This window comes from Leptopilina heterotoma, unplaced genomic scaffold, assembly GCF_015476425.1.
Source record: "Leptopilina heterotoma isolate Lh14 unplaced genomic scaffold, ASM1547642v1 Lhet_190, whole genome shotgun sequence".
NCBI classification, from domain to species: Eukaryota; Metazoa; Arthropoda; class Insecta; order Hymenoptera; family Figitidae; genus Leptopilina; species Leptopilina heterotoma.
In genome coordinates, this window is record NW_025110909.1 from 661,119 (window position 1) to 685,473 (window position 24,355).

The following is a 24,355-nucleotide window of genomic DNA, read 5'->3' on the forward strand; positions in this document are numbered from 1 at the left end:
CTCAATACTTCTTGATCTTTTCTTAGATGGTTTGTCACAATTGTTTTCGGTAGGAGTTGTATGATCCACTACTTTGTTTTGATGTTTCTCATTATTCTATGAATAATTTTTAAAAATGAATATAATCTTCGTTATAAACTTTAAAAATTTCTAAGTAATGAACTAAAAAAATTACTTACTTCTGTCTGATAGTTTTCCTTATCAAACTCAATACTTCTTGATATTTTCTTCGATGGTTTGACATTATTGTTTTCGGTAGGCTCCTTCGTTTTTACATTTTCCGGTAATGTTTCTGTTACTAGGGGAGAGTGGGGCAAAATGGGGTAGGCGGGTCAAATGGGGTACCTCTGTTTTTCCATGATAGGTACTTTTAATTTTTTTTCCCTCGACATATATCATTCATGTTGATAAGAAACTGTTATTAATTATGAAGACACTCCAAAGAAATTTTTTTTTTGAAAGTTATACAACTTTTAAGTTTTAAGCAAAAAAAATATGAATTTTTTTCAAAATTAAAGTGCTCTCCAAACTTTTTGGGATAATGCATTTAATTTGGCAAGTGTGGGATCTTTTTCAGTACTTATTCTAGAGTAATTTCCAATAGAATAGATTGTTTAATTGTTTACAATAACTTGTAAACATTGCATTTTGTTTTAATATGCAGTGTGGGGCAGAATGGGGTACCTAAGTGTGGGGCATGCCGGAAGTTACGCCGTTTCATTAAAACTATTTAAAAACATTATATTATGCATATTTAAAGGTTTCCTGCAGAAGAATCGATATTTTTGCTTCGAGGCATTTATACTATCGATGTTTCATTATCGATATATCGATATTTTGAAATATCCATGTTTTTTTTGTTAAATTCTAATAAATATTACTTGTTTTTTCATAGTAATAAAGAATCCTACTTTTTGTTTGTATTTATAATCTCATACAACAAGAATTGAATGAATTTTGAAAAAATACTCAATGTTTTGTATAGTTATTTGATGCCACCCCAAACATTGCATTTTGTTTTAATATGCAGTGTGGGGCAGAATGGGGTACCTAAGTGTGGGGCATGCCGGAAGTTACGCCGTTTCATTAAAACTATTTAAAAACATTATATTATGCATATTTAAAGGTTTCCTGCAGAAGAATCGATATTTTTGCTTCGAGGCATTTATACTATCGATGTTTCATTATCGATATATCGATATTTTGAAATATCCATGTTTTTTTTGTTAAATTCTAATAAATATTACTTGTTTTTTCATAGTAATAAAGAATCCTACTTTTTGTTTGTATTTATAATCTCATACAACAAGAATTGAATGAATTTTGAAAAAATACTCAATGTTTTGTATAGTTATTTGATGCCACCCTATTTTGCCCCACGGGTGGGGCAAAATGGGATTTTAGCACTTTCTTAGAAAATACGATATAAGTTCTTTCAAAAATTTTTTTCTCCGCTATAATCATAATTTCCTCAAAGCTAAGTGTACAAAGAAGAATTCTGAAGTTTAGCTGAATCGATTTATTCGTTTGGTTCTCTGTAAACAGCCAATTTCAAAAAGGTACCCCATTTTGCCCCACTCTCCCCTACAGTTTTTTCACTTGTGACTGGAGTTAACTTCTTTTTCTATTGGAAAATCAAAATTTTACGACTAAAGAAACTCATTTTAGTAGATTCACAAAAATTTTGAATTAGTATTTCCCAGATTTTCTCCAAATTTTCTTAAAAAATCTTCACTTTATTCTAATTTTGGTAATAACTTCAAGTTTTTATACTTATCTAAAATTTAATAATTTAAAATAATATGTAGAATGAAAAAAATTAAAAATTGAGTTTAATATTTTTCAGACAACTTATATGGCTATTATACTTGAAATTCCCAAGAAATATCTATATCAATTAGACATAAAAAAATTCCCAATAATTAATAATTTAATTTAATATTTTTGAAAAATTTTAAGTTTACATAATTTAGAAATTATGAAAAAATTTAGTCTTCAAAAATATTTAAATCACAATTTTCCAAGACGATTTTTTTACATTTTCACAATTAAAGTATTAAATTAGTTTTAAAAAATATAATTAAAATATTTTAGAACACTAATATTTTATCTTGAATAATTTTTGTTAAATAAATATTTATTTTTCCACGACAATTAAAAACTAAAATTTTAATAAAACTTTGCTTTTAATACCTCCGATAACTGAGTCCCTTCTACATTGTGGGAAGGAATTTCCAATTCAATTAATCTCTTCGCCAGATGAAATTGTATGTCTTCAACTGATTTGATACCTTTGGTACTCTGTAAGAATGATTAAATATTATTAGTTAAACATTTTCTAATGTATATAAATAATATAAGAATTTTTATTTTATTTTTGTTAGATAGTATGTACCTTCTGATTTCTTGTTGACTTCAAATTTGACTTTGGCACCAAATCGTCATCAGTAGAATATTCGGTAGCTGATTGCACAAATTTCCTTGGTGGAACCTGTACTCTGTTACATCCCAGTAACATCCTTATTTCTGCATAATTTTAATTTTTCCAAATTAAGTAAAAATTAATTAAGACATAAAACACAAATATTGTGTATTTTAATTCAAGACTAAATATATAATAATCTATAGATGTAATAACAACAATATCAGTAACTTAAGAGAAATCTGAACAATTCTTGTTGCTGTTAAAACATGAAATTTTGCAAGCCTCAAGAAGCGCGATAAGCAAGCAACGTAGGAATGTTATAGATGAAAGTAGGTGAAAAGCGATGCGCCATGCCAAGGACGAGCGACGCAAGCTCGGGCTTGTAGTATCGTTATCGCGAGATGTTACTCCTAGACAACAGCATGTAATTTGATCTTCACTTTCCATATATGGCATAATTATTAGGTCACTTATGAAGGAATGTGCGCTCCTTCTTCAAAACAACTTATAAATAGAATTAAGACGAACAGTCCTAAATTCCTAGTAGATAACATACTTTACCCCCATAACTAACTACGAATTTTCCCACTTTTTGTCATTTTTAGAGTATATAAGCCAAAGCTTTCTCCACTAAGCTTGTCAAATGTTCCGGTGCGGTTTTATAGACCAATAGTCATTGTAGAGCGACCCTTCAGTTAAATAAAATTTATTGTATTCTTTCTTTAATCGGCAATTCAGTCCGCGTTGTACTCGATTATCGTGCAAGTCTATTTTGTTATTCACTTAGAAACAAGTTTCTTTCCGTAAAAGGTGCAAGAAGAGCAAATTGACACTTAGAATCAATAATTTTAAATGTATTAACTGTCGTATTTTGCGTGTCAAGTTTCATTAATTGTAGCTTTTCACTAATTCTTTCTTTAATCGGCAATTCAGTCCGCGTTGTACTCGATTATTGTGCAAGTTGCTTTTCTCACACTTAGAAACAAGTTTCTTTCCGTAATAGGTGCAAGTGACGATAAGTAACACTTAGAAGCAGTACTAGCTCTTGAAACAAACGCAAAAACCCTAAAGTTGTGAAAGTTACATAAGTGTAACATAACAAACTTTCTTAGTTTCATTCAATTGAAATAACATCTTGAAACCAAACTTATACCGACCAGCGCTATAACCTGTATCCTACGACTAATCTGTAATAAAAGTAAGTAACATTTATGTAACTATTTGTAAACATTATTTGAATATTTAATAAACATTGTTAAAAGGGAATATTATTATTTGTTGTTAACGCAAAACCCGTAGTTTTGACAAGTACAAACGATCCTACTTAAAAATAAAGGTCAAGCTTTACCAACTTGACCATAATCAGCCTACCATTCCTCCAAAATTCTATAACCTAACCTATAAAATTGCCTTCTGCTCGGGATGTAACAGCTGATTTGGTGGCAGCGGTGGGATTCGTCACTTTTGTTAGACAATTATAATAATTCCCATTATAAAATATTATATTAAAATCTTACAGATTATTAAGAGTGTTAATTAATAGTTCAAATTATTCTTTCTCTAACCGGCAATTCAGTTCGCGTTGTACTCGGTTATTGTGCAAGTTGTCAGTTTTAACACTTAGAATTGTTAGTTTCTGCTAGCGAAACACTATTCTTTCCTTCTTAAGGTGCAAGTTAAACACTCACAACACTTAGAATATAGAAAAATTAAACTGACACTCTAACAACATTCCTCAGTTATAATTTAAAAACAATTTTATTAAAATCTTACAAAACCCTGTAATTTAAGCTGTTTTTGCGCCGTCCGGCGAGTTTCAGCTTGAATTAAGAATAGTTCGCGCCGTTCGGCGGAACCGTTCAAGCAAAGAATTCATTTTTCTAATTAAGATAAATTGTGATATTATTATTACGCCGTCCGGCGAATTTTAATTGATCAAACGATAGTTTGCGCCGTCCGGCGAACCTGTCATTTTATCTTATTCCTTAATAATTCACAAATATTCCTCCATAATTATAAGTTGTTTTTGAATATTTAAAAATCTTAATAGATAAATTTTATCAAAATTTTAAAATCACAAAATGCCTTTTTGCAATTAAAAAATAATGTGTGATAAAATTCCAACATCAAAGAAAATTAAAAATCGAGGAGGAATAAAAGCACAAAGAAGATTTAATATCGAAACTTCATTAGAATCTAAAAAAAATTTGTAGAAAACTTTGATTTGAAAAATATAATTAAAGAAATTAAAACTCAAGAAGAATTTTCCAACTTCTTCGAAAACCTGTTAAATAAAACTGAGCAAATTATTAATAAATAATTTTAATAAAACATTAATGAGTAATTATTTTGCAAATCTTGACTACAATCAACACAATTATCCCTACGTCGAATTAATATCGGGTCACTTTAATTCACATAGAGGTAACTTTTTAATAGATCACACTCTATCGATAAATTTAATTCAACAATCAGCAATAGCATCATTCGTTTCAATAGAACACGACAATTCAATTATATCTCGACAAGGTGCAATTCGTACTATTGGGAGCACAATAATAGAATTTAGCGATTTTTCTTTGAGATTTGAAGTCGACGCCTCTCAAGTTGATTCAGAAATTATCGGTATATTAGGAGCACCATTTCTTGATCAAATTTTTGAAACTAGATATTTCGAAAGAATTGCAATCATTTACGAAAGAGAAATTTGGAGACGAGAAATATCAATTCAAACACGATTAAGACGTCGAGTAGCTAATTTCTTTCGAAATAATTTATTTAGGAGATTCTTCTAATATTCCTAGGATTTCCTCATGAGTGAACACGTAAACAATGTTTCATTCAATTTAGAAATTTATCCTAACATTTATATATCCTCTAAGAATTTAAAAGATAATAGAGGACTCTTCCTAATTAATCCTTCTTTGGATATTAATTTAATAAACGAAGAAAAATTAACCCCAGATACAAAAATAAATAGATCAAAGAAACATATATTCAATCTAGGATCATTTATTACTTCCGGAACCACAAAAATAATAATTGCGAATAAAGCAGTTAAATTCAGAACTTTCATCAATCCAAGTCAACCTGAATTAACAGGTATATTAGGATTACCTTTTCTTAAAACAGATCCTAGAGAATTTAAATTCTAATTAATAACAGTCTCATTAAATGTATTGTCTAATACTATTATTAACTCTTTTTTTTGTGACATTGTTTTCAATAATTTGGTGGCTAAAGATTTGGTATATAACCCAAAATTTAAAACCCAATAATTTGACAAATATATTGATTTAACCAAATCTCAATTCAGAAAAAGATTAGAAAATCATAACATTACAAGAGGTAGTAATAAAATTTCCATAACATTGATATATATCACTTACGGCTCTCGCGCGCGGCAAGCTTACAGTAGTACTAATCAAGTATAAGTCAGACATAAAGGCCTTAAAGGTAAAGCTTGTTTCACACTCACACTGAATTACTAGTGAAAATAGATGTTTGTATAATAAATTAATGAACTCATATTTTCAGTTTTTGTTAAAACATAAAGAATTATATCCACAATTATCACTAAGATCTTCATTCTTTATTCATAACGAGGGTCTATTCATATTGGATCCCTCGTTACCTATAAACATTATTAAAGAAAACGAGCTTAATCCGTTTTTAGGAATAGACCGTATGTTAAAGTACTTTCTGAGAGACGGTACCGTACGAACATACGGAGAAGCAAAAGTTTGCATTAACTATTCAGTAATAGAATTCCAAACAATATATTTTGACAATAAGTCAGATATAATTGGAGTTTTAGGACTTCCTTTTTCTTTTGATATTATTAACGAATTATTGTAAATTAACAATGACTCGTAATAAAAATAGACGTCAGAAAGATATAGTGGAAGACGATGAAAATAATGCTTCCGGAACCAATAGCGGAACTTTCACAACTTCCATGAATAGATCCCTTCATGATACGATGGTAAATTCTATGGCTGAATGTTTTGCGTTACAACAGGGCATAATGAATATTCCTTTTTATGATGGGCATAATATGCCAGTAAACGATTTCATTGAAGATATTATTAATGCTGAATCTACTGTTCCAAAACATTGTGAAGATCAGTATTTAAAATCTGTTCTTGCCAAATTAAAGGGTGCTGCTAGAAAAAGTACTCATGGTAAGTATTTTGGAACGATTAATCAATTGATAGAGCATCTAAAACAAAGATTCTCTACCCATAAATCATATGCATGGTATTTGCAAGAAATATCCACAATTCGTATGCACCGAAATGAAAATGTTAGTGAGTTTTATGATAGATTATCCCAATTATTAGCAGGCGCAAACGCAACACTTGCTGGTTCCTACGGAGCACCTAATGCTAAAACCCAAATGGAACCCCTAAATTACTGTGCTTTGGAAGCCTTTATAAAAGGACTCCCAGACACTATGGCCACTATAATAGAAGCAAGAAATCCCGCAATACTTAAAGATGCTTTTGAAATCGCACTACAATTCGAACAGCGTCACGAATGTCATAGACCTGATCATAATGCTTATTATTATTCAAGATATCAACCACAAGATTACAGATACCGAGAAAGAAGCCCTGGTAATAGAGTACAGTTTTCATATCCTTATGAACAAACAAGATATCGTTCTCAATCACCTACTCCTACTGGTATACTAAGAAACCCATATCCATCATACATGCCAAATAACAACTTTCCACCACAATATCCTAATCATCCAAACTTGTTTCTTCCTAATGTTTATATGCCATATAATTCTTATCCTTTTTACCCATATCCACCTCCACAAGAAGCGTATTTTAGCAAACCACAGGATGGGAATAGAACACCACCTCGTGCTCAGTCACCACATTCCTTCGAAAGGAGTAATTTAAACTCGAACACGACTCGACGAACAGACGCGACGACGAGCGGAGATTTCAAAGAGCGTCCAGCAAACGCGAGAATCCTATCATTACAAGAAACATCTTCCATGCTAGAAACTCCAGAGAATCTCCATTGATAGTAATTAATTCTCCAAGTTTCCAAAAATTATCAGCAACTTTATTAATAGATACAGGTGCTGATGTGAACATAATTAAAGAAAATATAATATCTCCAGAATTAAGAATAATACAAGAAGAAGCCATATACATAGCAGGAATTGTCCCTACTAAAATTTTAACATTAGGAACTGTTCAGGTAGAAATAAAGGCGAAACAGATAACTTTTCAAGTAGTATCTATTAATTTCCCCATAGAATCTGATGGTATTCTAGGTCGAGAGTATCTACGTGAAGAAAAAGTTGAAATTTCATTTTGGCATAATACCATTGTCACACACTCCGATCCTATAAAGCCTATATTTTTCGCAGAAAAAGAATCAGTAGAAGCTAGAGAAGCATTAACAGAAAACAAAGCTAATAAAAGAAAAAAGGTAACTATTAAAGCAAGAACTAGACAAGTGATACCTGTCGATATTCTAAACACTGAATTAAAAGAAGGATATCTACCTTTGATAAAAACAACTGAAGGATTATTATTGGGCGAAGGAATAGTAACAAATCGCGATGGAGTCTGTCATATTTTTGCCATAAATATGACAACTGAAGATGCAGAAATTGAAATACCACCTCAAGAATTAATTCCTTTCGAATTTTACAAACTACCAGGGGAAGATTCCGACGATTATTTTACAGAAGAAGAATATATACCTTCAGTAGATAGAGCTTCAGCTATTTTAGAATATTTGAGACTACATCATTTAAATGAAGAAGAAAAAGAACACGTAAGACAAATAGTTAAAGAATTTCCAGACAGCTTTCATCTGCCAGGTGAACAATTAACCCCAACAAACATGGTACAACATAAAATCCTTACAAAAGACGAAATTCCAATTCACACTAAGCAATACAGATTTTCACCAACCCAAAAAGAAGAAATTGATAAAGTAATAGACAGAATGAAATCAGAAGGAGCTATAGGTCCCTCTTGTTCACCATATAATTCACCATTACTTATTATTCCAAAAAAGATTGATGGAACTGGTAAGAAGAAGTGGAGAATAGTGATCGATTTTAGGGCATTAAATGAAAAGACAATTGGTGATTTTTACCCACTGCCAAATATAATTAGTATACTCGACACCCTAGGAGGCGCACGATACTTCTCTGTATTCGATCTGGCTAGTGGATTTCATCAAATTGAGTTAGATCCAACTGATAGATCAAAAACAGCACTCTCTACCACACACGGACATTATGAATATATAAGAATGCCAATGGGATTAAAAAATTCGCCATCAACATTTCAAAGACTAATGGATCAAGTTTTAACAGGACTTCAAGGAGTCGAATTATTCGTATATTTGGATGACATCGTGGTCTATGCGAATGATTTAGAAGAACACAGCAAAAAGGTAAGACGATTGTTACAACGACTAAAAGGTGCCAATCTTTCACTACAGCCCGAAAAATGCGAATTTCTTTTTAAAGAAGTAGCTTATTTAGGACATATAATAAGCAATGAAGGAGTGAAACCTAATCCAAAAACTGTAGAAGCAGTCAAAAATTTTCCTACTCCAAAAACACCAAGAAATGTAAAGCAATTTTTAGGATTAGCAGGATATTATCGACGATTTATTAAAGACTTTTCAGCAAAAGCTAAGCCATTGTCTAATTTACTAAAAAAAGAAGTAAAATTCGAGTGGAAACAAGAGCAAGAAGAAAGTTTCAAAGAGCTAAGAGAAGCTTTGTGTACTAGTCCCATTTTACAATATCCAGACTATGAAAAACCGTTTACATTAACAACTGACGCTTCAGACTTTGCTATAGGTGCAGTTTTAAGTCAGGAAAAAGATGGCTTTGATCTTCCAATAGCATATCTTTCCAGAGTACTAAGTGCACCAGAATTAAATTATTCAACAACTGAAAAAGAGTGTCTAGCAGTTCTGTATGCAGTTCATCATTTTAGACCTTATATTTATGGTAAAAAGTTCACCTTGGTGAGCGATCATGAACCTTTACGATGGATTGACACCATAAAGGACCCAGGACAACGATTAATAAGATGGAGACTAAAACTAAGAGATTATGAGTACGAATTTAAACATAAATCAGGAAAATTAAATACAAACGCAGATGCTCTTTCTAGAAACGTTAATGAAGAAATTAACGAAAATTCTCAAATTGAAATCGAACAACAAAAACAAGTTAAAATTCTAATTAATAAAAAACTCGATGATGACCCTAAGAAACCAAAGAAACCACCAACAAAAGTCTACGTAAATCCTCAAAAATCAAAATTACAACCTCTAAAAACAAAATTACAACCTTTAAAATCAAAATTACAAAATCCAAAATCAATATTGAAACCATCAACCTCAAAAGGTAATTTAAACCAAAGCACAATAGGATCAAGAGTATCACTAAGAAGAGCAACACAACCTAGAGTAATAACAATAGATAAAGATTCAGACGAAGATATTACTGAAGAAGATATAGAGATACCAAATCCTCCTATTCAAAAATCTAGTAGAAGTCTACTTCCTAGTTTGAAACTTCCACCAGCAGCTATAAAAAACATGCCTGGACCTAAAAGTGCACCTCCACAACTTTTATCCAAAATTGTAAATTTTCCAAGCCCAGAAAAAACAGTAATAACGGTAGAACCACCAGCTAGTGGAAGCGAAGAAAGTTCTGACGAAGAAGAAAACAATGCGATGAACTTAAGCAGAAAACAAGTAGCTTAAGATTTAGGAAATTCTATATCGCGTTTTGATCAATCCTTAAAACAACATGAAGATTGGTTAATGGACTCACCACAATCTCCCAGAGATTGGATCGTACACTCTGACGGAAATAATGACGAGACCATTCATAAAGCAGCTAATGAATTGATTCCCGGAGATCATTCAGAATTCTCACAAAAATTGGATTTATATTGGGATTATGCTAAAGGTGAATCCATATGGGAGAATAATGAAATAGACAGAGGTCTCGATAAGGAAACTTCAATCAAAGAAATTATAGAACCAGAGCAATCAATACATCAAACACCACAGAAAAATGAAATAAACAAAAGTAAGCTCAAGAATGTTACTTTCAGACCCTCAACATCAGAACCCAACACACCCGTATTTTTCAAAACTCCAAAAGCTATGTCAACACCATATCACACTTCATTGCATGAAACTGATGTCGACACAGATGATGAAGATGAAGAAACCACAGATGATGAAAAGAAAGAAAATACAGATATCGAACCAAAAGAATATAATTTTAGATCGAATTCTGTGATAACAATACCAATAGAAAGTATTCCTCCAAATTTACCTTCAAGTTATTCTAAAATCACAGAAAAACCTTCAAATATCACAAGCCACAGAGAAAATCTAACTTATCATCGAAATAATTATGTACATTTTCTATCAGCTGATTGTGAGTTTACCACTCCGATAAGCAGACTACTTATAGATATTGCAGTAATAGATCCAGAAGAAATAAAGAATAAAAATCCTATTAAAGGACAAATTCTAGTGACTCCAAGAGGAAGACACAATGTGTATTCTATATTAGTAAAAGACAATTACTACGATCCACTTTTAAAAGAAGACATTATTTCAGGAATGCATAATCTGAAAATCCTTCTTTTCAAGGAAAATACAAAAGAAATAAGAATTTCTCGACACGGAGACTTCACAGACGAACTATTGAGAGGAGAACTAAGACAAATTATAGAATCAGTTTTCTATAATAGCGATATTAATATAACTATTTGTTATGGACAAGTGTCTGTTCCTAAAGAAGAAAATAGAGAAGATATTATTAGCGAATTTCATAAAAGCAAAATAGCAGGACACAAAGGAATAGTAAAAACCTACAGAAGAATCCGTGAAAAATTTGTCTGGCCAAGAATAAAAGAACAAGTAACAGAATTTATAAGAAAATGTCCCACATGCCAAACACAAAAACTAGTTAGAGCAAAGACTAAGGAACCTATGATGATAACTGACACACCCCTAGACGTTTTTGACAAAATTTCATTAGATACGGTTGGCAAGCTTCCTACAACCCCAGACGGAAATTGTCATATCCTCACTATGCAGGACCATTTATCCAAATATTGTATAGCAGTTGCAATTCCAGATATTTCAGCAACTACCATTGCTCATGCTGTTGCAAAAGAATTGTTTTCAGTATACGGTGCCCCAAAAGTAATATTGACCGACAAAGGCACTTCTTTCATTGGCAAATTGATGTCAAAACTATCGAAACTTTTCAAAGTTCAGCAAGTTACGACCTCTGGTTATAGGCCCCAAACAAACGGCGGCTTAGAACGCAGCCATGCCGTTCTAGCAGACTATATAAAACAATACACTAAAGACTATGACGATTGGGACAGATTACTACCCTTTGCAATGTTTGCTTACAACACATCTGTGCATGAAGCTACTAATTTCACCCCATACGAGTTAGTTTTTGGAAAAACTGCTCGTTCTCCTAGTTCTTTTCCTCAAGAAGTTAAATTAGAAACATATGGTTCCTATTTAACTGAACTCATTACCAAATTAAATGAAATAAGAGCACTAGCAGCAAAAAATCTAATAAAAGCCAAAATAAAATCAAAAGAATGGTATGATAAATCTATCAAACCATTCCCAGGAAAAATAGGTGACAAAGCTTATGTTATGAAAGAAGGAATAAAAAGAAAGTTTGACCCTCATTATCACGGTCCGTACAAAATTGTGGATATTCTAAACAAAAATAATGTTATTCTAATAAATGATGATGGACACAGGTTCCAAAAACATGTAGATAAGTTAAAAATTGCACATGAATAACAATAATAACATAATTTTAATTTTTAAATGTCCGAATCCATAATTTTCTCCCCACCACTACAAGGAGAATTGGTACCAGCTTTCACGTTTCCAAAAGGAAACATAGACAACATATCATACCCAAAAGGAATACTTGAGGAATTAACAGCAGAATACAACCTTAATAAACCCAATTATATAATTGACAAAACTACAGGACCCAATTTTAATAAATTGTGGCAAGTGAAGTGCACAGTAACAGACAATAAGAACAATAACATGTTTGTTGCAACTGGAAATGGGTGCAGAACAATTAGAGAATCGGAACATTCAGCAGCCAAAATAATCCTTAAAAAATTATTTGATACTTATTTCTTTAGCGAGGAAGAAAAACCTAAAAACTTAAAACATAGAATATACGTAATGTCCAGCGAAGATGCCTCTTTAATTAAATTAAAAATGTTTAAATGGGAAAACTGTTGTGAATATTGCTATAGAAGAGGTCACACTAAAGAACATTGCCTTAACGTAATTAGAAATAAAAAAATATTAAAAAGAGAAAATTTATTATCAAATACATCTGACGATTCAGACGATTTCTGGAATTTACCAGCACCCACAATTTCATGGGATTAAAATTACAAAATTGATTTTAATTAACAGTTATTTAAATAAACCATATGAAATATTTAACAATTATCAATAATTTAACTGTTAATAAAAAATCAAACTAAAAATACATATATATATTCAATTAGTTATAAAATATTATAAATATCCTATTCTACTTATATATAATTAATCATATTAAATACATTTTAACACTATTACATCAATAAAACATATGTAAACAGAAAACAAAAAAAAAAAAAAAAATAAATAAATAAAAAAAAAACAAACAAACAAACAAACAAACTTTAAAATAAGGACGAAAGAAAATGAAGGAAGGGGATTTGGCGGTCGCCTTCTTCTTTCCTCCTTATTTTATGTAAAAAAAAAGAGAGAGATCCTATTTTTATCTTTCATATAATAAAAATCTAATAAAATAAATAAATAAACATATAAAATTTTAACTAAATAAAATTTAAGTTAACTAATAATTAAAAGTTATAATTAACAAAAAAATCACAAAAATACACTCATTTAAAACTATTTATATAAACAACACAAAAAAAAATTTTATGTCAAAATAACAATTACTAAAATAAATGTGTTTTCAGATGGAAATTCCTGTTTTGAGTTGGATCTTAAATGCCAAAGACTACATCACAACAATTAAAGACGGTTTTATACTATTCTTTCAGCTACTCTTGCTAATAATAATCATCATCATAGTAAGAAAACTATACTTGTGTTACCTATTAATAATCACAAGATGGAAAAGAAGAAGAAACCAAATACAAACAACACAAAATTAACTAAATAAAAAGAAATTAAATAGCCCGATCATTCCCATACATTGAGGACAATGTAAAATCTAAGAAGGGAGGAAAGGTCTTAAAATCTTCAAAAACTTTGACAATTTTAATCCCAAACAACTAAATAAATGAATAGAGCATAAGGTGGCACTACTCAAATAAGCGCGCCAACCTTAAGCTCACTCATCGATTGTATATTGACCGTGCTTGGATCACTGTACGCAACGCAGACACACCGCGATGGCCGATTAGTGGTTCCAGTAGAGCACGTGGTCAAAGTATACAATTGCCTCCAGCATGAGAGTACGTCACGCATGTTTCAAAAACTACCATCATGAAAGAGCGGCAAAAAGTTTAAATTTAAAAATTCAAATACCGTTCTTCCATGATAAAGGCAAATGTTGAAAGCTTGCTAAGACAAAAAAAAAAAATTATATGAATTTTAATTCAGCTAATCAATTAACATGTTACTAACAAATACGCTTATATACTTATTAGCAAATTATGCTTAAATATTAACCTTAATAAAAAAAATTAATAAAAAAATAAATAAATAAATAATAATATTTTAATTAGTCAGTTTAATAATTAATTTAATTAACATAATTATAATAAAATTAACTGATTTAAACAAAAAAAAAACTAACGAATAACTATAAAACAATAATTAATTAACAATTATAACTCCATAAACTATTATATTCTATTATTTATTTTATTTATATAATTATATTATTAAAACATATTAATAACTAATTATCTAATAAATCAACAATTTGTAATAATTGTTTAATTAAATTAATTTTAATAATAGTAAGCAAAGAAACAAAAGAAAACATTAATTTCATATATTAAACAATTATTATAAACAAATTGAGCGATTAAAAGGAGCTGTTGTCTAGTCTTGAGTATCAGGCGATTAGGAAGAGTAAGGAGGATACGCGCCGCGTAAGGAGTGGTCAGTCCCACGCCCACTATTCAATGCTCACTCCTCGGATCTTGCGTCTCTCTCCTTACACCGAGCGAAGCTAGAACCATTCGACTCGCTATATCATCGCGCTTGTGTATAGCTTGCGTCACAAACGTCATCCCTGTATGCAAATCATGCTTCTTGAGAGAATATATAACCCTAATAAGAATTCTAATACGAAACCTTCAAATTTCAATTTTTGGACCATAATATATTTGTAAACAGCTTCAGTTTTGAAAAACTGTCATAGTTAATTATTAATTTATTTAAATATTTTAATTTTAATTAATTTTATAATATTGAAGTAAATAGATAAATTAAAAAGGTTTAAAATTAAAATTTTATTTTCAACTTTTAGTAAATTAAAAATTGTAAAATATTGGAATAATATAATTAATCAAAAAATATTGTAAATAAATAAGATAATAATAAGTAGCTTTAAAAGAAAAAGGAGAGATATATGTGTTCAGGTAATATTAAAAACCATAAATTTATGGAAATGTATCAAATTTATTCAAAAAACACTCTTGCATTCATACTATAAAAATCAAGTCATACTGAAATATTTATACTAAAAATTATATATGTATAAATGTGTAAAAAAAAAAAATAAAGAAGAGGAGTTTTAAAAACAACAATTTCCACAAACACATAGAGGAAGTTTTAGGGGATCCTCATCTTCACCAGGTGGACATTCTGGCAGTTTATACCACAATGCATTGCTACTGAATAGCGGAGTATTTGTTTCAAAAAGTGAGTCCAATTTCCTTAGTTTAATTTTGGGACAAATTATCTCCCCATCAGATTCACGTTTGACACCTGTAACTGAAATAAACAAACAAATCCAATTAATTTAAAAAGTTTTTTTTTGAATCATAACAACAAACACAACGGTAAGGAAATATATATATTCATCAATTGATATTTACCTGCCTGTGGTTCCGACGACGGTCCTGCCTGAGGTTCCCATGAAACACCTGTCTGTGGTTCTGACGATGGTCCTGCCTGAGGTTCCCATGAAACACCTGTCTGTGGTTCTGACGACGGTCCTGCCTGTGGTTCCGGTGAAGAGCTGAATTGAGTTTCAACAGGAATTTCCGCAAATCCAGATAAAAAATGTTGTGACATCCCAGACAGTCTCATGCCTTGCACATCAGTAGAAACAAAAAAAAAGAGAGAGAAAAATTTTAATACTATATATAGGTGTATATATAAAATTATAACAGAAAAGGAAAGAAGAGACAAAACTAACTTTCACTTTCCCCCGATGAATGATCAAAAGAATGAAACTCCGATCGAGGAATTTCGACCATAGGAAGTTGACATTCACCACAAAAACATCCTTCCGGACGACCAGCACGACTAAGTATATAAATATATGCATTGATATTAACAAACAAAACAAAAAAAAGAGCGGGCTTTATTATAAATAAAAAGAGAAAGAAAAATTTTAAACTTACAATAAGGAATTGAACATTCTTGTCATCGTTCGAGACTCATCTTTAGCTTCCTTTTTTAATCGGACTAGAGAAGCCTTCCTTGTTTTTGGGTCAATCATAAAATTTGAAGTAGCATCCTTCTTACGTCGACCAGGCTTGCTCATTTCCTCTAGAACGTCAATTTCATCCAAAGAATAAAAAATTGACGCTGCTAATCTTTGCAAGGTCAAGAAAAAGGAAACTAAATTTGTCGCACACATTTTTCCATAAGGCACTGTAAAAAAAAAAACAACAACAACGATTTTTGAATTAACTTCAAACTAAATAAAAACATGAACGTTAAATAAATTTACTGCACTCACTTTTGTAACAATGAACTCTCCTTCGCAACAAATCAAATACTGAAGACGCCCGATACTTACCACATCACATGGGGATGAAGAGGATGTTGTCAACAATCCATCTCCACTTGAGCATTCCAAAAGCGGTCATTGACTATTCTAAGAAGATGAAAATCATACCTACCTCAAGAAGATAATCATGACACTTTTCACAACATAACACCCATCACACATTATAGCGTATTGTTGATAACGATTCACCAAACTTGTTGTCTTCGTATCATCGATAAGAAAGAGATGTCCGCATTGCTAATGAGCAACGTAATTTCATCAAGAAGAACTAGGGCATTGTATGATAGTCTCAATTTCATATTTCATAACTCCTATAAAGTTACAGACAATTAAAATTGTTATTTCATCGGGACGATGAAAGATTTAAGGAGGGAGGACTGTTACATCCCAGTAACATCCTTATTTCTGCATAATTTTAATTTTTCCAAATTAAGTAAAAATTAATTAAGACATAAAACACAAATATTGTGTATTTTAATTCAAGACTAAATATATAATAATCTATAGATGTAATAACAACAATATCAGTAACTTAAGAGAAATCTGAACAATTCTTGTTGCTGTTAAAACATGAAATTTTGCAAGCCTCAAGAAGCGCGATAAGCAAGCAACGTAGGAATGTTATAGATGAAAGTAGGTGAAAAGCGATGCGCCATGCCAAGGACGAGCGACGCAAGCTCGGGCTTGTAGTATCGTTATCGCGAGATGTTACTCCTAGACAACAGCATGTAATTTGATCTTCACTTTCCATATATGGCATAATTATTAGGTCACTTATGAAGGAATGTGCGCTCCTTCTTCAAAACAACTTATAAATAGAATTAAGACGAACAGTCCTAAATTCCTAGTAGATAACATACTTTACCCCCATAACTAACTACGAATTTTCCCACTTTTTGTCATTTTTAGAGTATATAAGCCAAAGCTTTCTCCACTAAGCTTGTCAAATGTTCCGGTGCGGTTTTATAGACCAATAGTCATTGTAGAGCGACCCTTCAGTTAAATAAAATTTATTGTATTCTTTCTTTAATCGGCAATTCAGTCCGCGTTGTACTCGATTATCGTGCAAGTCTATTTTGTTATTCACTTAGAAACAAGTTTCTTTCCGTAAAAGGTGCAAGAAGAGCAAATTGACACTTAGAATCAATAATTTTAAATGTATTAACTGTCGTATTTTGCGTGTCAAGTTTCATTAATTGTAGCTTTTCACTAATTCTTTCTTTAATCGGCAATTCAGTCCGCGTTGTACTCGATTATTGTGCAAGTTGCTTTTCTCACACTTAGAAACAAGTTTCTTTCCGTAATAGGTGCAAGTGACGATAAGTAACACTTAGAAGCAGTACTAGCTCTTGAAACAAACGCAAAAACCCTAAAGTTGTGAAAGTTACATAACTGTAACATAACAAACTTTCTTAGTTTCATTCAATTGAAATAACATCTTGAAACCAAACTTATACCGACCAGCGCTATAACCTGTATCCTACGACTAATCTGTAATAAAAGTAAGTAACATTTATGTAACTATTTGTAAACATTATTTGAATATTTAATAAACATTGTTAAAAGGGAATATTATTATTTGTTGTTAACGCAAAACCCGTAGTTTTGACAAGTACAAACGATCCTACTTAAAAATAAAGGTCAAGCTTTACCAACTTGACCATAATCAGCCTACCATTCCTCCAAAATTCTATAACCTAACCTATAAAATTGCCTTCTGCTCGGGATGTAACAACTCTCTTGTTCGGCTTCGAATTTAATTCATCTTTCGTTGCTATTTTTTGTTTTAATACAAAAAAATTATCAAAAAATTAAAAAAATATATAAGTTAATGTATAATTTTTAAATTTCTTAAACCGTATGAAATTTAAAAATTTTTGTAATAAAAAATTGAACTTTAGAGAAGAAAAAAATTTAATAATATGCCACAAATAGAAAAAATGTTAATTTTTAACGTTAATGAGGGGGCAGTTAAAAAATAAAAATTATTATTATTTATTATTAAATTATTCTAATTAATTATAATTATACATATATTTAATTGTAATTATTATATAATTAATAATAATAATTATTATTATTATTCTAAAGAAATAAATAAAAAATAGCGTGCCGCAATATAATATTTTACTTCGATTTGATTTTTCTCTGATATATAAATAAAAATGAAAATAAAAATGAATTACAACTTACCACCGACAGTATTGATGTATCCTTTTACAATTGAAGAATTTAATTTTATTTGGTATGCTTTTTTATGCTTTACATCAAAAGTTTTTAGTTTGAAATGCAAAATATTTTTCACCGGCACGATGTACGAGGTTTGATGATCCCAAACGTAAACACTTGCAAATTTTATATCAGATTCAGCCATTATCCATCAGAAAGTTTCACTTATTTCTTTAAAAAAATAATTATGAAAATAAATATTTTCATAAAAATGACACGTTTTTTAAAATTACAAAAAGATTTTAAACACATGCACCTGATTCACTGGACAGAGATGTTGAGATCTTCTTCTTCTTCTTCTTCTTTGATGACTTTAGGCTGTGCCGACTGTCAGAACTATAAGATGTTGAGATGATAATCTATTCAAGCGAGATAATATAACGTGTCGCAACAGGTGATTCATCATTTCCTCCCTTGTTTTTCGGGTCCTTACTTCTCCCCACTTCCTTTTCTGAGGTAATGCGCACCTTAAATGCGCCTGTTAAAAAGAGCCGGCTAGACTGTTTCAAAGACCCTGTTTTTATAATTCTCTAAATGTAAAGGCTGTATGCAAATAAAAAGGGTGCCGAAATACCCATTGACTGTTACGGGGTTGACGCTATCTACGAAAAAAGGTAAACTGGTGGAAATTTCTAGAATTTTGCATTATTGCATTCACATGTAAGCGTCTGTTTGTCTATTAGTTTCAATGATTATATCATTTGTTTTATTGCAAGTATCAAATAATCGGCAAATTAGTTTCGTTCAAAAGTTTTAAATAATTTTATATAATTTAAAAAGTTGTATGAAGTGAATAAATTTCCAGAGATTTTACAGTCGTTCAAGAAGACAAAGTTATGCATTAAAATGTAAATAGAGAAGAAGACAAATTTTTGGTAAGATTAAATTTTATTCGAATCCGCAATATAAAATAATGACAATTTTTCAGAATAATTTTAGGATTATTTATTTATATTATTTCAATGATTCTGTTGAATGAAAATATTAAAATTTAAATATAAGAAAATTATTTTAAATACTATTGAAGTTTTTGAAATGTTACTAATACCCAATGAGAAGCAACCTATTAAACATACTTCATAAAAACAATTATTTAATTTATTGTTAATGACTATGATCAAAAAGTAAGCAAATATATTTTTTCGTCTAAAATTTAATCTTAAGTTTAGAAAATTTTTCTGCTAAATTGCCGTATTTTTAAGGTTATCTTTTCAAGAAAGTTAAATTTTATGGAAAATAAAAACAAATTAAACATTGTTGAAACGTTATTTGCTTTCACATATTGTAATTTAGAATATTAATAAATGTATATTTTAATACTGCTTTTTTCTATATTTATATTTATTATTGCTTTTATAATAGAATAAACCGTTTAATATCAAAGTGTCAGTTACTATACTCGTTATCCTATTATAGATATTGTCTCTTTGCATCTGTCTATTTATTCAAATGCAAAAATTAAATGCATGTAAATTTAACAACAAAAATATTCAAAAAAAATTTCTTTATAAATTAAATGTAAATTATAGTACTTTTATAATTTCTCCTGTTTTTTTATTTTATCACCTGACAGTCGAAATAATATACGTACTGTACTCTCTTTTAAGTCTTTCACTATATGTAAACTTTGTTTTATTGAAAATAATTATCTCTATAATTTTTTTGAGAAAATCATTAGACAGCTTAGAAAACAGTAAATAATATTTAGGGTATTTATCCAAAAAAAATATGAATATTTCGAATTTTTACAGAGATCACCAGTAGAAAAATCATCAAGCAAAAAAGTGATTTTGCAGTAAATATGGATGACAATCAAAATAATATGGAAGGAGGAAAACCTCGTTTAAAATTAGAAGTATCAAAAAAAATGAAATTGATGCAACTTCAGGATGGTATGTTTATAACTGTGACTATGATTTATATAGAGTACCCGCTCTATTTATATAAAAAAATTATTAGAATTAATAACTTTGACATTCAGTTTTTCAACTTATTATTTTATACATATATGGAAACATTCTTTTGAAAAGTAATAATAGTTGAAAAATTATTAGTCTTTGAAAGATGAAATTTTCATTCTTTTTAAAAAAATTTAATTCTTAGAATTGTTTTATTACATTTTTTAAGTTTCAATTGAGAATTTTATAGCACGAAGTACAAATTTTAGTCTTTGATAATATGTAAAATACATTAATTAAACTTTAATAAAAAATGTATAAAAAATATATATATATTTTATTGATTTAAAATTAATTTTTATAAAATTCAAAAAAGTCAAAAAAAATACACACAGGCCTCGGATCGACATTTAAGTGCAAAAAAGATAACTTTAACCTTTTAAAAGTATTAAAAAAGTTGAAAAAGTCATTTATTTAATTTAGTGTTTGTCAAAAAATTGTATTTTATGTTTCCCCGACCTCACAATGATTTCTTAATTCAATTTTTCAAAATTTAAGAAATTTTGTAAAATAAATATTTAAATACTTTCTATTCAGTTTTTCACGGCAATAACTCTTCTAAAAAAGTAAATTTTAAAAAATTAAAAAATTAATATTTATAATTTTAATTTTATTTTTTGAAATCTACATTTCATATATTTACAAATTTAATTAATAATAAAATTTCAAATTTTTGAATGTAATAAATTATTTATAAAGATATTTCATTTTTTAGCACATGAAAAAGGCATAATTTTAATTTTTCCGCAAGACTATTTTCGAATTTGTTAAACTAGAACATTTATATTGCTTGTTTTCGCTCCAAAGATCATAAAAAGTAATAATTACTCATTTTATAACAATATCAGTCGCGTTTTTAATCACGGCACTTCTAGAATAAAAAATAACGCAAGTGAGACAACCTAAAAGTCTTTCCACTATTAACACATTGTTAATGTCAATTTTAACACATTTTAATTTGTAGTTTACTATATTTTTTGTCCCCTTTTTAAAGACAAAATTACCTTTTTTTGAGGATAAAATGTACTGTAATGCCTATTAATGTTAATTTTGTATGTTAATGTGATTTTGTATTATGAAGAAACTTTCTACATATACATTATAATATAGTTAAACATGTTATACAAATTATATGAAAATATAAAAATTAGAAAATAAAAAATTTTAAAGCTGTAATATTTTTTGCTTTTTAGTAAAAGGTTTTTAAGACCAACAGTTATTGTTATTACTTAACATTGTAATGCTACTTTAAAGAATATACTTTAAATTTTTGGTTAATAACTTTTTTCATTTTAGATGCTGCCCAAAAATATATTGGAATTTGCAAAAAACATGAGAAAAATGAATCTGAAAGAATACAAGATAATAGTTCAAGAATAGAATTAATGGACGAAAACGATGAGAGCAGATTTGAATTTACTGAAGATATGGAAGATCATGAATTTGAGAGAATAAACCACAACTTGGAAATTTCTGATTTATTTAATGAAAACTCTGACAATTTTGAACAATGCTGCAGCAACTACGATTCTGACTCAAGCGCTGACTCTGATGTGGACAATGATGCTGAGTTTTCAAGAGATACAAGCAATCATGACTCCTCATTTCTTCAATTCCATAATATGTTAATGTTTCCTCAATCAGGTTTGCAAGTGAATGATGTCATCGAAATGTTAATGGGATATTTTACACAGTTTGGATTAACTGAAGAAGCAAGACTTAAATTGATTGACATAATTAAAATTTTAGCAGGACCACTATTTAAAGATCTTAATATTTCAAATTACATGTTAAATAAAGATATGAATGCACCACCTGAAACAATTGTTTTTCATTACTACTGTCAAGAATGCGAAAAAGTTATTGTGCACTCCTCCGTCAAATCAAAAATAAAAGGTCAGAATAAAGTTTGCCAGCAGTGTCTAAGTGTAAATAAAATTAACCTTAGCAATAACAAATATTTTTTGACAGTGAATTTGGAATATCAACTTAATTTGTTACTAAAAGATGAGGAGATTCGAAATTATTTAATAAATGTAGCTAAAGGTATTACGAAAGTAAAGGAGACCACTGCAATTACGGACATTCAAGATAGTAAATTGTACAGGAATACAAAAGATCAATTTCCCAACACCATCACGTACAACTTGAGTACAGATGGAGCGCCTGTTAGTAGTGGCAAATCTGGTACTCGAAGTTTTTGGCCTTTGTCTATCATAATAAATGATTTACCTCCAGAAATAAGGTTCAAGTACATTTTGCTTGTCGGAATAATGGTAGTCACCAATGAACCTCAACCCCATTTGATGAATCTATTTATAGACAAATTCAAAGAGGAAGCTATTCATTTACATACTGCAGGTTTAACATTAGAACTAGCAAATGATTGTAAAATAACATTAACATTCACTCCTTTTTGTGTGATTGCGGACTCCCCTGCTAAAGCTCTACTACAATGCAGGATGAAATATAATGGATACTGTAGTTGCAGCTATTGTTACCAATTTGGTTTTTATTGCGGTATTGTAAAGTTTCCATTCATTGGAAGTGATTGTGAACAACGAACGCATAGTTCACACATGGAGGATGTCGAAAAAATGGAAAGCCTTGGTAAAACTGTGAGAGGTGTTAAAGGGCGTTCTTCTTTTTGTAATTTTCCAAACATAGATATGGTTTACAGTTTTAATTTAGACTTCATGCACAATGGGATCTTAGGAGTAGCAGAGCAAATTTGGCTTTTGATAAAAGCAAAAATTTCTGCATCTGAACGCCGTTCTCTTGACAATTTGTTAATACGCATTCAACCACCCAGAGAGCTACACAGAAAGCCCGAAAAGTTAACAAAAATTAGTTGTTGGAAGGCAACAAATTGGAAAGCCTGGCTATTGCATTACAGTGTACCACTACTAATGACGATAGAGTCACTTCCAATTGATTTGTTACACCATTACGCACTATTTGTTAATGCAATGTTCATCCTCTCAAAAACATATATTAGTCAAAATGATCTACTCCAATGTAGATTAGATTTACTAAAATTTGTTGCTCATGTGGAAATTCATTATGGAATTTCAGCCATGACATTTAATGTCCATTTGCTATTACATGCGACGGAAAATGTGATTAATACTGGTCCAGCTTGGGCTACATCTGCTTTCCCGTACGAAAGTAATATATTCGTCTTAAAATCCTCAGCAAATGGACCAAAGAATGCCGACCAACAAATGGCTAAAAATCGCTGCAAAGATTGAAATACAAATTTAGACATAGAGATCATCTTCCGCAAATTGTTAGAGATATTTGCGAATCCTTCATAACCGAAAAAAGGTATACAGCAAGTGCAAAATGCATAGACAATGTCAAATTGTTTGGATATTATCAATCAGAAGAAACCCCAGTGAACTGTGAAACTTATGAACGCTGTTCATATAACGGCATGATTTTAACAACTGCTTATTATAGCCGCAGTGAATCCAATAATGACTCAGTAGTAAAACTAAAAAGTAATCAAATTGCACAAATCCTTCAAATTTATATCAAAGCAAATGCCACCTGCTGTTTAAAGGTTCAATATTTAATGCTGGAACCACTTTCCATAAATAATATGACAGTTCAACACATATGGAAAGTAGTCACTTCTCCTCCGAATGTCGATATTGTTTTTGT

The 24,355-nt window shown here is 30.0% G+C and overlaps 3 protein-coding genes across 3 annotated transcripts; 1 reads left to right on the forward strand and 2 right to left on the reverse strand.

Moving 5' to 3' along the window:
* Nucleotides 1-2,154: 2,154 nt before the first annotated feature.
* Nucleotides 2,155-19,524, reverse strand: LOC122500728. Its single transcript, XM_043609799.1, has 4 exons — nucleotides 18,988-19,524; nucleotides 18,696-18,902; nucleotides 2,396-2,526; nucleotides 2,155-2,301 (listed from the first exon to the last, which is right to left on the reverse strand). Exons 2-4 carry the CDS (start codon nucleotides 18,874-18,876, stop codon nucleotides 2,170-2,172), a joined length of 444 nt encoding a protein of 147 aa, XP_043465734.1. The 5' UTR covers nucleotides 18,877-18,902; nucleotides 18,988-19,524; the 3' UTR covers nucleotides 2,155-2,169.
* On the reverse strand, nucleotides 15,141-18,248 carry LOC122500726. Its single transcript, XM_043609796.1, has 4 exons — nucleotides 16,111-18,248; nucleotides 15,903-16,012; nucleotides 15,580-15,795; nucleotides 15,141-15,475 (listed from the first exon to the last, which is right to left on the reverse strand). Exons 1-4 carry the CDS (start codon nucleotides 16,347-16,349, stop codon nucleotides 15,276-15,278), a joined length of 765 nt encoding a protein of 254 aa, XP_043465731.1. The 5' UTR covers nucleotides 16,350-18,248; the 3' UTR covers nucleotides 15,141-15,275.
* A 1,008-nt stretch (nucleotides 19,525-20,532) lies between the features above and the next one.
* LOC122500736 lies at nucleotides 20,533-23,957 on the forward strand. Its single transcript, XM_043609807.1, has 2 exons — nucleotides 20,533-20,623; nucleotides 21,986-23,957. Exons 1-2 carry the CDS (start codon nucleotides 20,533-20,535, stop codon nucleotides 23,938-23,940), a joined length of 2,046 nt encoding a protein of 681 aa, XP_043465742.1. The 3' UTR covers nucleotides 23,941-23,957.
* Nucleotides 23,958-24,355: the final 398 nt, after the last annotated feature.

Bases quoted from the DNA above. Each gene is read 5' to 3' on its own strand.
- LOC122500726 (XM_043609796.1), bottom strand. From the start codon at position 16,349: ATGTGTGCGACAAATTTAGTTTCCTTTTTCTTGACCTTGCAAAGATTA. The intron at 15,796-15,902 runs GTTAGTTTTGTC...CTGATGTGCAAG, and splicing joins TTCATCGGGGGAAAGTGAAA to GCATGAGACTGTCTGGGATG. The intron at 15,476-15,579 runs GTAAATATCAAT...TGTTTATTTCAG, and splicing joins GTCGTCGGAACCACAGGCAG to TTACAGGTGTCAAACGTGAA.
- LOC122500728 (XM_043609799.1), bottom strand. From the start codon at position 18,876: ATGGCTGAATCTGATATAAAATTTGCAAGTGTTTACGTTTGGGATCAT. The intron at 2,527-18,695 runs GTAAGTTGTAAT...AAAATTATGCAG, and splicing joins ATACATCAATACTGTCGGTG to AAATAAGGATGTTACTGGGA. The intron at 2,302-2,395 runs GTACATACTATC...TCATTCTTACAG, and splicing joins AGTCAACAAGAAATCAGAAG to AGTACCAAAGGTATCAAATC.
- LOC122500736 (XM_043609807.1), top strand. From the start codon at position 20,533: ATGGATGACAATCAAAATAATATGGAAGGAGGAAAACCTCGTTTAAAA. The intron at 20,624-21,985 runs GTATGTTTATAA...TTTTCATTTTAG, and splicing joins ATTGATGCAACTTCAGGATG to ATGCTGCCCAAAAATATATT.